The sequence below is a fragment of the Watersipora subatra genome, chromosome 9, assembly GCF_963576615.1.
Source record: "Watersipora subatra chromosome 9, tzWatSuba1.1, whole genome shotgun sequence".
In the NCBI taxonomy this organism is placed as follows: domain Eukaryota; kingdom Metazoa; phylum Bryozoa; class Gymnolaemata; order Cheilostomatida; family Watersiporidae; genus Watersipora; species Watersipora subatra.
Genome location: NC_088716.1, coordinates 41,017,544 through 41,032,395, shown reverse-complemented (window position 1 = coordinate 41,032,395; position 14,852 = coordinate 41,017,544). Strand labels below are relative to the sequence as shown.

Genomic DNA, 14,852 nt, shown 5'->3' with positions numbered 1-14,852 from the left:
TACATTTTTGCAGCCTCCACAAAATGCTACGATGAATCTAAAGAGTTTTCGATTAGTGCACATGATCAAAATTAACTAGAGATAAATTGGACACCATATAAGCTAAAAAATCGCTGACAGATTTCTTATCGGTAAAACCTCTACCTTCAGTGCTGAAACTTATTTCCTTCTGGTTTGTTCAACTCATTCACATTATGACTCAGGTCTATAATCCACTGACGGAGTCAACAGTTTTAATAAATTATCGTTACAACTTGTAAGTTGATGTAATAAACAATAAATTAATTACTTGTGTTTCTCCACCCATGAATTTGAGGTTTGTGCAGGTTGAATGAACTCAGTCATGCTTGTTACAACAGAACATCTGTTTATGAACCTCGAGGAGAGGTCATTGTTTGTAACCCTACTGATCCTCAATGCCTCTTGTTGGTCATTAAAGCACATTCAAATACATTCTTCTTCAAAATAACATTCTTATGTATTGTCCTGCATTTATTTTTACAATCTTTGCTCTGTTTTTCTTATGAACTCGTAGAGATGTTTACCGCAAGGAAAGAGTAAAGCATCCCACGTCTATAGTATTAAAACCAACTTCTGAAGCGCATCCTGATATCAGGTATGATGATTCAAACAAGATAACATGAATCACCTGGTCAATCATCAAGAAATCACCTTATGACTAGGATGCAGAAGAGAACGAATGCAATTCCACGGCTAACAAAAAATCCATACTCCGATCAAGAGCCATTCATGTGAATTATGCGAGATGCTATAGTTACCCTAGTCAATTATTGATATGTTCAAAGTACACGACTATCACTAGAGAGATGACATTAGTCGTGCAATCGCATCACAAACAAGCAGCTGTCACTAGCCATTCTGAATTCACGCAGCTTTGTATCGACTGCAGCCCTAATCTGAAAATTTAATAGGCTTCAGCGACTACTCTTGTCTGACACTAGCTCGGCATAGAGAATTTACAATCTAATTTAAATAATATAGATGTCAAATTTTTTTTTCTGCCATCTAAAAAGTAGTCACATGTAAAAAGATGACCTCATTCCATGAGTGTCCAAGCAGCCAAGTACTCCAATAAAAACACCACTCAGTGAGAAGATGAAGATATAAGCCAGATATATTATATACGCAAAAATACATTTCTACATCATTTAATTCACTTGTGAACTTTTGTGAACAATGTTTTGAAAGAGTAAAATTCTTTTCAAAACCCTCATATATAATCATAAGTAAAACCCAACATCAATTTTCAAATATTTTATAACCTCTGCACCAACTTTTCGAAATGCCATATTTCAAGCCCACAACAGCGGTACAGCCATTGAGCTATGTACCTATTCTTTGGTGCTAGTACAATACCTTTGTACTCTTCTTTGTAAGAGTTGTTCTTCCTTTTGCAACGGCTTTCCCTAAGATGGCTGCCTTCTTCCGGTCCCGTGGTAAAGTTCCATTTAGTTTGCTGGGCACATGATACTTGTAGGTAGAGATATGGGATTTGTTTGATCCACCCCCACGTGCTGGTCCTATAACCACAGGCTACATACATCTATTTTTTATCTTAAAGTCCTCTACAGTCATAACTAAGTAACTTCATGATTCCTGTTGAGCAAATTGAATAAACAGTTGAAATAAATAAATTTTCCTTAGGCCTACCATAGGGTGCATCATACCATAGGCCTACCATAGGGTGCACCGTACCTTAGGCCTACCATAGGGTGCATCATGCCATAGGCCTACCATAGGGTGCACCGTACAATGGCCTACCATAGGTTGCATCATACCATAAGGCACACTCTCAAGTTCAAGGTCAATTTCTGTATTTTACAAATATACATATAAGGCGCACAATATTGGAAAACGCATTTTAAAACATAGGCTACCTAGAAGCATCAGCAAAGACAAAACAGCGAGATAAGTAAAAACTCTATTGGTTTAAATATTCACTCTTTTTCCAAAACCCCTCCGAGTTTTTTTCCTCGGTATCTGAATTAAACACCTGAGCTATTTCACTGCCCAACATTCCAGGCTTCTCCTCATCATTGTCCGAGTCGCACTCATCGGCCGGTTGAGATTCAACATCGATGCCAGCTTTCTAGAAAGCTCTGGTGATAATGGATGGATTTACCTTAGTCCACCCTCACAGATGGTGACCTAACTTGCCAGCCGCTGCTTGCAGTTTAAACTGAGCCTCATAAGCGTGTCACTTTACTGATGCCATTTTAGCTGGTTTCTTAACCAACTAAATAGCACTTACCAGCCACCTCTGCTGTATGCCCAGCATGAGTTTTGATTGGTGTAGCGAAAACGGTCTGCGCAGGGTGACCCTAGTGCACTTAACAAGGACACAACAGATTTTAGAAGTCAGTCCACAGACAGAGAACGCCGTATTAAAGGGCACGCGATCAATTTTTTATAAAATTCTAGGCTTGTAAGTACGCCCTACGTTGCGAAAAATACGGTACTTTAATATAAGGTAAATTGAAAAATTAAACATATTTGGGTAATAAATAATTTGATTCAAAGGTCTCTAATTAGAGAAGAATCAAGCAAATAAGTTATGACAACTCCTGCCACATCCATACATGTACTTTTTCTAACAATAAAGGCAGAGATGGCGCTGAAAGCACATTTAATAAGCTCCGATTTATAGCTTAGGCAACTACCAAAACATTCCTATTTCAAAAATGTTCACTACATGTTTTTTCTTTATGAATAGTTCAGGCCTTAACAACAGGCTCTTTTAGCCATAAACTTCAATAACGAGATAAAAGTGAGAAAACCCTTCAATATGGTCAGAGTGGATGGTGTTGTTAAGAGTTAGCCTGTGGTGAGAGGGAAAAATAACAGAACTATAAAAGCATTAACGAGGACTAAGGCTGAGAACAAACAGAGAGGGAACAATTTCCCTTGAAGGAATGTTGATAAGCACAAGCGGTAACAATTAATCATCAGCTACCAGCAAAGTGTATGACAGAAATACATGGGGCACCTGCGGTCACCCTGGATATACTTATCTTGCAGTGTCATTGTTTTACTGTGCATCGCCACAAAGTGACACAACTACGAAGGTTTTTTCAGATGAGTGTTATCTATACATTACATGACCTTTCTCTATTACAACGCAGATGAACAGTCATAGAGATAAATGAACAATTGAATATCTTGGACTAGAGAGAAGGAATGCAGCCTCGGAGATACCAAATTGAATCAGACAAAAATATGACTAAACATGAAATAGTGCCAAAATTAAAAAGAATAAACTACAATATCTTGCAATAAGCTGTCTATGGTAAATGTACTTACAGGCTTGCAACACCAGCGAAGCATTTTAGATCTCCGATATAGGGTCTACCTATATTACAAGTTACAGACACAGGGTCTACTTGTGTTACAAGTTACAGACACAGGGTCTACCTATATTACAAGGTACAGACACATGATCTACCTATATTACAAGTTACAGACACAGGGTCTACCTATATTACAAGGTACAGACACATGATCTACCTATATTACAAGTTACAGACACAGGGTCTACCTATATTACAAGGTACAGACACATGATCTACCTATATTACAAGTTACAGACATAGGGTCTACCTTTATTACAAGGTACAGACACAGGGTCTACCTACATTACTAGGTACTTACACAGGGTCTACCTACATCGCAAGGCCCAAACCCAGAACGAAGCCACAAAATGACAATTTACTTGTTGCTGTTAAGCAATTTTAGATTATTGTGGATCGGCACTAATACAATGCCATGGTTTATCACTGATATCAGAATATGTTACAAGACTCAAACTGATATGTTCAGTAAACTGCATTAAAGAATGAAGCGTAGGTTCCTCGTGATCAACATGGAATAAAGAAGATGAAGTAGCTAGAAGAAAAGCGAGGATGACATACTTGCGTATAACTTGAAGCATAACTGCCACGAACAGCTTTCATTGTTTTTAATAGGTTAATCAGACAGGCTGATTCCGATTTTGTACTCAAAATAAAGATTGGTGCATTAATTTTCAAAATGATTTTTGTTTTTGAAGGCTTTTTACAGCGATTCAATATTGGTGTTGCAAACGACGCAACAAGCCCGCCCATAAATATGTGACGTAGCCTAGCTTTTTATGGACAGAAGTTGGAGATGTTTAGTCCGATCTAAAAATATAGAGATGGGTGTCTTAAAACTCATTATTATCTAAATTTAGCCTTCAAAATAATCTGTCTTTTCTGAAAGATAGATAGGCTGTTTAACATTGCTCGTAGCTTGTTACAGGATGTTTAATAGGCTGAACAGCGAGAAAAATGAGCTCAAAAAAGAGTGATTTTATCACAAGCTAGCGTTGTTATCGCGTTTTTTGAGCTCAATTTTTTCGGCGTTCAGGCTATTAAACATCCTGTAACATGCTACAAGCAATATTATATAGCTTATCTACCTATCAGAAAAGACAGATTATTTTGATCGCTGAATTCACAGAATACTGGGTTTTAAGACACCCATCTCTATAATTCTAGATCGGACAAAACATCTTCAACTTCCGTCCATAAAAAGCTAGGCTATATGTCACATATTTATGGGCGGGGCTTGTTGTGTCAATTGTGTCGCTTGTGAAACCGATATTGAATCGCTGGAAAAAAGTCTTTAAAAACAAAAATGGAGTGGACCAATCTTTATTTTGAGTACAAAATCGGAATCAGCATGGCTGATTTACATGTGAAAAAAACAATGAGAGCTGTTCGTGGTAGTTATGCTTTAACCCAGGCATGTCCAAAATCCTGCCCGCGGGCCAAATGCAGCCCAGGGTCAATTTTCATCCGGCCCGCAGCCTCTGTCATAAAATCAATAACATCTGACCCGCCTGTGGAATTAACCCTTTGAACCCTAACGCCGATTTTCAAGCATTTCGTAGGGAGTGTCAAAATCCCTAACGGCTTGAATTCTGGCATTGGCATGGCTTTGTTAACAAAAGCAGTTTCTAATTAACAGCGTAAACCAATCATATTAATTCTTGCACAGGATGTTTGACCAGAAATGTCTCGCCTATTTGTAACAGTTTTCAAATATCTTCACTTCCTTCGATTTAATAACAAATTTTATTAGAACGGTATCGCGAAAAAATTGATACAACTCGTTTGTTGGTAGGTCATAAACGATTGTGATGCAAATAACAAATTTTATGATACTAACTATAATTTTCCACTATATTTTGAGTCATGAAATGGTGATGAACATGTGCTCAATGGATATGATGCTACTGTAAATGTTTTTACAATTTTTTTTAAATCGTACAAACCTTTATAGGTTTGGCCTGAATAATGTTGACACACTGTTTTTTCTGTTTGATGACATTTGCTGTGAGTTGCTCGACCTTTTCACTAATGTTTTATCAAATATCATTGTATTATGAACATGTTTAGTTATATTTAATGAAAGTTTAAAAACTTAGGATCATTGGACAGATTGCTTAGGGTTACTGACACCACTGACAAAAACGACCAGGGTTCTAGGGGTTAATAAATTGGGCAGAAGCACTGTTACCTGCGTGTTAAACATTCAAAAATCCAACCAACATTTATAGTTACTGTCATATTTTAAATGAGCCCTGCACTTGTTGATATGCCTATTACTTGTTCACTTCTCTGTAAATTGTGTTTAAAAATTCTATAAATATTGAACTGCCATAGTGAGATATTGTTACACGTTACAAATGTAATTTGTATTCAAGAGTACAATTACTTCTTTGCAATTGTTACAAAAAAGTTAGTTTTAAAAAAGTTAAGTTAACTGATTATCAAATTTCAATTATAATGTCAATGCAATTTTGATATGCATGTTTCAAACGAACCAAAACACATGCGTAAGATAAGTGAATTTAAAATTAAAAAGCAAATATGAAACACAGATTGGTGCGGTAAAATTTATTTAAATTAATTGCTGTTATATGTGAAAAGTTTCTGCCAAGGTTGGCCCTCTATATTTTTAACACGCCGAATCTGGCCGCCTTTGCAAAAAGTTTGGACACCCCTGCTTTAACCAATGATAAAATAGCAAGTAGAGATAAATCCACAACCACCCCTTCTTTAAATCACTTAACAAGTTGTGATAAAAGGGCAATCTTTAGTACCATCATCAAGGTTTACACCGTTTGGACATACATGTAATAGCATAACTGCCAAACCTGCTAAATTGGAGTTGTGTGCTTATGGTGGAGCCATTTACTAAGTTTCCATACTGCGATTGTATAGGCTATTTGCGCCAGTGCTCAAGTCCTATGCTGGGCCAACAAACAAATCATGTTTCTATAGAGTGCTATAGTAGAGTGCTATAGTAGAGTGATGGTTGTGTGATGCCTTATGTCAATGCATATGTCTGTATATGAAGCAACACGAAAGCCAGACCTATGCATGCACAAGTACGACGCTGTTGGTCGCTATAACCCTTTTCATGGTACAACGATGGCGCATCACACGGGTGTTTCACTTCCCAACAGCTATTCTGAATCACGGCAGAATGAGAGTGACACGGCCGTTTCCATGATGGCATTGCAGTTATATACAGAGGGATGGGGTATCGCTGTCACTACTCGGCTGTCACTACTCGGCTGTGAAAGAAATAAAGGAGAACATGCCAACCGCTATCAAAAGAGATGTCTAAATCGTGTGTGTCAAGTGGAAGATTGGTGTCATCTCCCTGCGTTTGTTCACTTCTGATCAAGTGCCAACCATTTCTTATGGAATGTCATTAATAGGTGAAAGTGCACAGAGAAATCTTAGGCACAGTGTTCACCGAAATGCCCCCACTTCAAACTAATTTTATTAGCATCTTTAGCCACAGACTATTTAATTCTTTACCGTCTGTGGTATGACCCTATAGCGGTTCAGGGTCAAGCGGTTTGTTTATACTTTCATTTGCTAATTGCTAACGCTTCACCACCGGGACACGATGAAGGATTGGGGTGGCGGTTTTATAAAAGTCCAATTGAGCGATTTTCAGGTGAAATAATCCGCTAGCAATCTTTAAAGGTTGACTTGCAACAAAATTCACATTACAGTTATTTGGTATCAAAAGATTCACCATGTCTTACTCTGTTGTGTTGTAGGTGCCAAATATGTGGAAATGTGATTACAAGCTCTTACAAGCTCAAAAACGAATAGTTAATTGCAGCCATCATGAAAACGCTGTAGATTGAAATCCCTTTCCAAAACAGCTCAAATGGGCAGATATGTTTCCGCACCGAAATTGGCTTACAGACTTTTTAACAGACTTTTGTATGATCTCTATTTATATTAGTATATTTTGCTACTTTTAAATATTTAATGGTTAAATAAGTCAATTGCGAATAGCTGAGATAGGTATTTATTGAAAAATAATGACGTTTGCTTTTTGTGAATGCTATTAGATTGGCTTAGCTCAAATGCGAAACTGCGCATCTCATTCAGAGATCATATAGCATTCACGAAAAGGATTTCCCAGAGTTTTCCATGGCGTTACGGTGGTCTTGACTGAGTGAGGTAGTGATCAGAAAACAACCAAAAATGTCATTATTTATTAATAAATACCTATCTCAGCTATTCACAATTGACTTATCTAATCATTAAATATTTAAAAAGAGCAAAATATACTAATATAAATAGAGATCATACAAAAGTCTGTTAAAAGGTCTGTTAGCCATTTTTGGTGCGTAAAAATACCTCAAATGGGACGTAATTGAACACGATGGCTTGTTTACACTTTCATGCAACCTCATTCATCAAAATATTTTCACAAATAAACTTCACGCATTCTATTTCATCATCATTGTAATGCTGTCACTTTGAGCACTGATATCTCAAAACCTACCATAAAAATTTGTTTAATTTTTCAATCTTAGCTCGATGGAGTACTTATCATCCTCTGATAAACATGGCGAGCCTGTTGGTCACCTGTGATAGTTGAAAACTGCTGCAGAAATTGTTCGCGCTATTTGGCAGGAAGTATGGGTCACATGATCAGAATACAACTAGATGATTAGACCAAACTGAAACAAAATTGTAAAGTAGCGAGCATCTATATTTGATATGGGCTTTCTGGTAGAACCTGAAGTGTTTGTCACAAACTAGTGCTTATATTGAGGATTTCATTGTCCTTTACTTTCACCTGACAACATCACAGGTCAAAACAATAACCACAATGTTTGAGTACGTCGAAATAAAGAGATTCAAACCTACAGCGTTTTCGTGATGGCTGCGATTAACTGTTCGTTTTTTAGCTTTTAAGAGCTTGTAATCAAATTTTCACATATTTTGCACCTGCAACACAGCAGAGTAAGCCATGGTGAACCTTTTGATACCAAATGACTGTAATGTGAATCTTTTTGCATGTCAACCTTGAAGCCGAGACTTTGATACTGAAAGACCAAATTTCAGGTTATTAGAAACATCGTTATTTTCGTAACTGGCTGAAATCTACATGTAGGCCTACAATATGTTTGGCCTCTGTTCAAACTGCCTTAACCAGTCATTTGACAACATATAAAAGGAATTCCATGCTATGGTGTATTCTGATGCAGTGATTCCCATGTTGGTCACATATCGTTGAAACCGATATGTAGGAGATAACTCGAAGTTTATGGATACGCACAGGACAAACAAATGCTTATCACACACCCCATTCTACGATGATATTTGCTAAGTATTATGTCACGTTTACCTCCCTGGAATATACAATATGGAATCCAAAAGTACCCATAAAATAGCAAACTTTAGTAAAGGCATACTCCGGTATAAAATTTTGATGACCATGCACAATGTCAATCAAAAATCTTATTGATTAGTACTTTACTACCTATGTAGGGGCATGTCTTACAAACTTCTACTAGATTTGAAAAGACAGGAAGAGACGGCAAGTGACTGATTACCGGAAATCAATCAGTTCTAGGCAATATGATTAATAACAAAAAGGCAAGAATAAAAATATGCTTGGAGTCAACAAAGTACAGGTGAACCTTGCGTGGATGACCCTTAGAGGGAGCGCACCAGCGGAGGCAGTTGAAAAAGGAAGTTGAAACATAATCTATGATGAAATGAAAAGATTAATTTGGCACAGCACTGGGGCGCCAGTAGCAGCTAGTCGCGAAGTGATTTCTCTCTCTTTCCATCGATCTTATTGGACATGCTTAACAAATGGAGTTTATCAGCTGCGTTTCTTTACGCAATACAATGCATACAGCCAGAACTTCCTCAATGACTTTCTCGATATAACCCATAGCAGGTGGGCAGAATGTGTCCAGCTGTGAGCATTGCAAGGAACACTCCAGGGCACTCTAACTCGCAGATCTTCCATCAAGTTACTTACTTGAAAGAAAATCACCGTGTTGTGGGTTACTACTTAATTTTTATATATATGTGTAAATGACAAACAGATTTTTTCTATCATAAAGCAGCGGTTCCTAACCTTTTTAATCATACAAAACCCTACTAGTTTCATATGCCCTGTCACCGAACCCTTCTTTATCTATATATACATATATATATACATATATATATATACATATATATATCAGTATTTGTCTGTTTGTTGGTCTGTCATTCGCGTGTCCAGTTATAGCGACAAAGTTATAGGAACAAAAAATCCCCTTTGCACTGTATTTGAACTCGGAACATCCAGGCCTGCAGAAAGTCATGCTAAAACACTAGGCTACATGTCCATGATGAATAACTGTGGACATACTTGTTACATTGGTTAAAATACGCATAACGATGTTGTGTGACGCTTAACTTCACAACGTGCAACGCGCATGGCCTTCACTGCTCACATTATAGAAAGTTAAGCAATATAAGCAAGCTTAGGTTACTAACTTAAGCCACTAAAATTAGCCAATTTGCTCATTTTGTCATTGGCTAATTAGTCAACTTGGCCAGTGGCAACTATATTACTTGCCACTGTTTATAAGCTGTTTTTTATTACCCTTGCAACGCCGGACATTCATCTAGTTGAAAAATGAAATATGATTTTTTTCACAATCAAGAACTTAGGTGTACGTTTTACTGCTGCACAAATTAAATTGAGCATTAACATCATGGTTTTCAAATAGCAAAACCAATACAATGCATGAACTAACAAAAAATGCAGTATCATTTCATAGACATGCCCTTGCAAATCAGAGTGACTTCTGCTATTGCCTTTGAAGGACTGCCATATGTCTTGACCTAAGCAGAATCCCTGAGGCTGACTAACCAAACCCCTAGAGTTTAATCGAGTCAAAAACAACTGCCTCAAAGGTATGATGTATCGTAGGTTGACCTGCTTCATCTAGTCTCTATCGCAAGAACATGGCAGCATAACTTTCAGTCTATCGACCATGATGAGGAACAAAAAATACCATGAGGTTGCTGTTAAAACCTTATAACATAAAAAGCTACAGCACGCTATTTTCTGGCATAGAGCAAACCACTAGGAGAATGCCATTCTGACGCACACCAGATAGTTTACATCCATGACAGGTCTAAATATCGTCATATGGTCAGCGCTATGTGCCGCACTCCAGAGCATCTCCTGAGCAAGCGTAAATCCTTGATAGCGTCATAATAAATATTACAGCATACTATGGCTATATCCGCACTGATAACTCGGGTGACAAGGATGATGCCTCGCAACGAGTAGTTTACATTGCTTGAGCCATAACTGTTGGGCCTTAGCCTGAGGGAGTGGGAGCATAACTACCGGAAAGTTTCAGACAGGAAACACAAATGGGAGGAGCTGGTGGCGGACAGCTATATTCAGATGTGATGAATTTCCACAGTTCAAACCTGTATGTATAATTTCTAAAACTACCTATTGCTGAATTGGTATGTGCAATAAGCCTTGCTTAGCATTCGTATCTATAAACATGGAGTTGCATAACAAGCGTCGAAGTGATATAGCGGGTAAAAAGTAAAAATTAAGAATAAGGAATATTTCTTCTTGCACACCATCGGTTCTTATCATACCTAATGCCAAAGTTCACAAAACTATAAATAGTGACATATTAGCATTGATAATCTACCAGGAAGTGAATTTAATTTGTTAGGTAATAAGATTTAACTTGCGAAACGAAACTTGCGAGACTTGTCAGAACGATATTAATAAAAGATAACGCCATTTTGACATGAGGTTACTTGCGAGTAACTTATGATAGCCTTGCGGTGTTATAATTGTAAGCAGATGAATCCTGAACATTGCTCGTAGGAGAACACCAGCTAAACCGTGGTCAGCTTGATTCTGAACTTCTCGTCAATTGATAGGACCGCTAGGACCTTTAGTTTTACATCGAGAACCCTTGAAAGTAGATAGTCAAAAAATTGTTCATTCCTATTTTATGAAAAAGGTTTTATTTCATCTTTATTTTATAAAACCGGTTTTATTTGCTGAAACCATCAGATCCTCAGACACTGGAAATATTAGCGAGTTACAATTATTTTAAATGGCTAAAATCTTTACTATAATAAGAGCCGTGTCTGTCTGTCTGTCCGAAACCACGTTAAAAGCATTAGGAAAAGAAATTGCCACACGTGAGAGTTGAACCCGTATTATCGTTTCACAACCAGGCACGTTATCAACTGCACCACTCGACAACCTTACTGAACTGAAGAATAATTGTGCGTATAGTTATTACACCTGACTATATCTCACAGTGCACAGGACTGCCAGTGTACTAGTACCAATAACAACAACGTATCATCAATCTGTAAAAGGCCTTACTATATGTGGTTGCAAGTTGCAACTAGGCTTATGAGGTAACACAGAATCGAAAATCAAATCACTCAATAAGAATCAGAACTGCATAAAAATAAAAACTGCTCATTTTTACGCTGCCAGTTAATCTGTCAATGAACCTGATAGGCTGCCCATTATCCGTGTCAATGGACACCATATTTGACTGGTTTCTGGGTCGTTTACACCGGTCTCTAACTCATAGTAGATCAAAACATAGGTGGGAAGTTGGCAAAAGACTAATGTCTATCATAGCTAATCCTCCATGATCGAAACAACTGCATACCATAATTTACATATTTCAGACAGAAGTGCGTGGAGCTAACAAGTGAAATGAAGGATATAAGTGAACAGTCGGTAACGGGTCGTGCACCTTACCACTCAAGCTTCGCGATGTTATGATGTAATTGTTTGGTGGCGATTCTGTAAGTAGACGCTTTGAAAATCGGCACCATGTAAATAGATATCAGCAATAAGAACAGAGATATTGACAATCGTATGAATGATACGATGAGAATATCAGAGTATCGCTCATTCTGAAAATGATCACTCATTTTCAGAGTGAGCGATACTGGAACTAAAACACACAGGCTTTCCAGTCTTATAATAAGCTCATTCCATGACCTTCCACGCACACAGGCATTCATGTAATAAATGTCTCTAATTATCACGAACACAAAATGATTTCTTTTCAAGTTAAAATATACAAATAAATATTAGCAAAAGTTTACAATTATTTTTACATAATAATAATATTGCGATATATCATGAGTCATCCATAAATAGACGATTTGAGATACATTACGATGCGATATTGCAAACTTGCAATATCGCATCGTCTAGTGATTTTGGAAACCGCGAAGCTCTATTCACACTTTGGCCCCAGGAATCATAGAGTTATAACAAACCTGTTGTAGAATAGTCAGTACTCAACAATCTCATATTAGATTATGCCTTTTAATATACTGGATACATAAAGAAGTGATTTATGCCTACTGAATACAATAAGTGGTATATAATAGCAGAAGATATAAAGGAACTAATATCCAAATCAAGGAGTGACTAAACACTTTCATCAAACATAAAGAACTAGAGTCAGGTAGCTTGCGTTTCCCTCATAGCTACTAAAGTTTATTGTGCGATCATGGCCAGTCAAATACCAATCCTGAAAGCCATGCAGTCGAGCTCCAACACCGAGCCCTGTCAGCATTTGAGTAAAATGTTGTGATATATTGATAACAGCTTCGTCATCACACGAACATACCCTTGTATTAGTTGTTTTACTTGTAAGGCTGCCAATAGTAATGAGTTAAAATACAAGGGATACATTAGGATGGTCCTATTTCCATAAACATTGTATCTACTAATGGGTTGCCTTTAACAAATTACCATAAATGTTGTACAAACCTCAATAGGCTATGTTGAAACAGCATCTATTTATAGTCAACTCACGCAAATACTTTGCTGTGTCATCGGTAGTTGTCTCCACCACACTAGGATCGGAATAATGAGGTGGTTCTGTAGCAGCACTGCCAGTAGTACCGTAGCTACTGGATGTCCTTTCTGAGAATGTGTCATCCAGTTCAGAAAGGACTTGGTAGTTAGGGTCCTGACTACTGCTATGGTTGCTGGAAAGAGAACCTGTCAAATGTAAACAAGATTTCAGTAAAACTCAAAATGAGCAACCTCTATAAAACATACTTTAAAGTGATAAATACTGGATTAAACCAGCACCATACGTCTGGCAAAATGGCGAAACAACCACAAAAGTCACCTCTACGTGTATCATGATTCATACAGAGTTTTAGTTATAATAAAATTACTAATAATGATGGACTAGTAGCGAAGATCAATAGCATTTCCTAAAGACAAAATGCATGCTACTTCACCAGCTTATATTGTGTCTATAGAGTACGTGGATGGCTTAAGGATTCCTGTGAGAGTAAGTAACCAGATATGTCATAAAAACTGTGGCCTGAGTTCTTTATAACCAGCATTTATGTGCAGGCTACAGATAGCCGCTTATTGCATAGTAAGCCTGCTTGATGAATACTAATAATGTTTTTATTGGATTCATTATCTGGTCATACTCCAAACAATAGAGCAATTACAGGGTAAATAGTATACCATTGTAAGAGGCTGGGTAGAGGACGACTCCAAGTCAAACGGCCAATGTAGGCCTCAACAATCACTTATATATTCCTATTCAGAAGTAGATATATTTGTCATGTACGACGAGGCATGTGATTGGAACCTGAAGCTATCCTTAGTTTAGGGCAAGGCGAGGGGTTTCCAACAAAACCAGTATGGCTATAACTACATGTATGATAAAATCTTTGCAATAATTCAGCTGGGAAACTTCAGGTAAAAAATCAAATTAAGATAAAGCAATAACTAGACCAGTTTAACAAAAAGATATAAAACTAGTATTGGTTTAAATTTTAATTTCATAAAGTAAAACTTTTATAAAATTACAACTTTTTATACCAGGCAGGAAACTGGTTCATCGGAGCATCCTTTGATGCATGGTAACACACAAGACTAATAATATTCAACACTTTGAATGAAATTCTATTAAGTGTTTCACAATTCAGAGCTGATCGTGTGAACCTTTGACACACGGAAATGGCTGTAAGGTTCAGTTTTTATTCAAGGTCATGTGTTGTGTGAACCTATCACAAATAAGCAATGAAAATAAATATATTTTAAGAGAATTGCTGATATTATAAATTGGAATTAGAACTGTTAAACTGTTTATTAGAATATTTACCCACATTGACCGTTTGACAGTCAACTCGAATTTATAAATTTGATAACATACGATCATCTCTGACTAGATAGGCCGCCATGTAGATAAGTTTTTGAAGCAATAGCTACGAGGAATATATTTTAAGCATAAAAACAATGAATGTCTTAAACAAACAAACAATCTCTAATACGATTCGGAAAATGGTTTCTAAGGCTTACTTTCATAGAACCAAATGCAGCTAAGATTCAATCTTTACACAAAATTTGTTTAGGGTACAGAATACTTTTCCTAGACTAGTTTTAGTGATTTGAGTGCTCTTGTTATTGGCTCACTGCAGCATAAGACATCATTG

At 37.1% G+C, this 14,852-nt stretch overlaps 1 protein-coding gene across 2 annotated transcripts in view; it reads right to left on the bottom strand.

Annotated features, from left to right (window-relative positions):
* LOC137404045 (rho guanine nucleotide exchange factor 26-like) overlaps positions 1-14,852 on the bottom strand; it is a 51,174-nt gene that overhangs the window by 28,332 nt on the left and 7,990 nt on the right. For both annotated transcript variants that reach the window (XM_068090199.1, XM_068090200.1), the window contains exons 2-3: positions 13,204-13,392; positions 1,378-1,541 (exon numbers count right to left, since the gene is read on the bottom strand). In XM_068090199.1, coding sequence (XP_067946300.1) covers positions 1,378-1,541; positions 13,204-13,392 — 353 coding nt within the window. The remainder of the gene's footprint in view (positions 1-1,377; positions 1,542-13,203; positions 13,393-14,852) is intronic.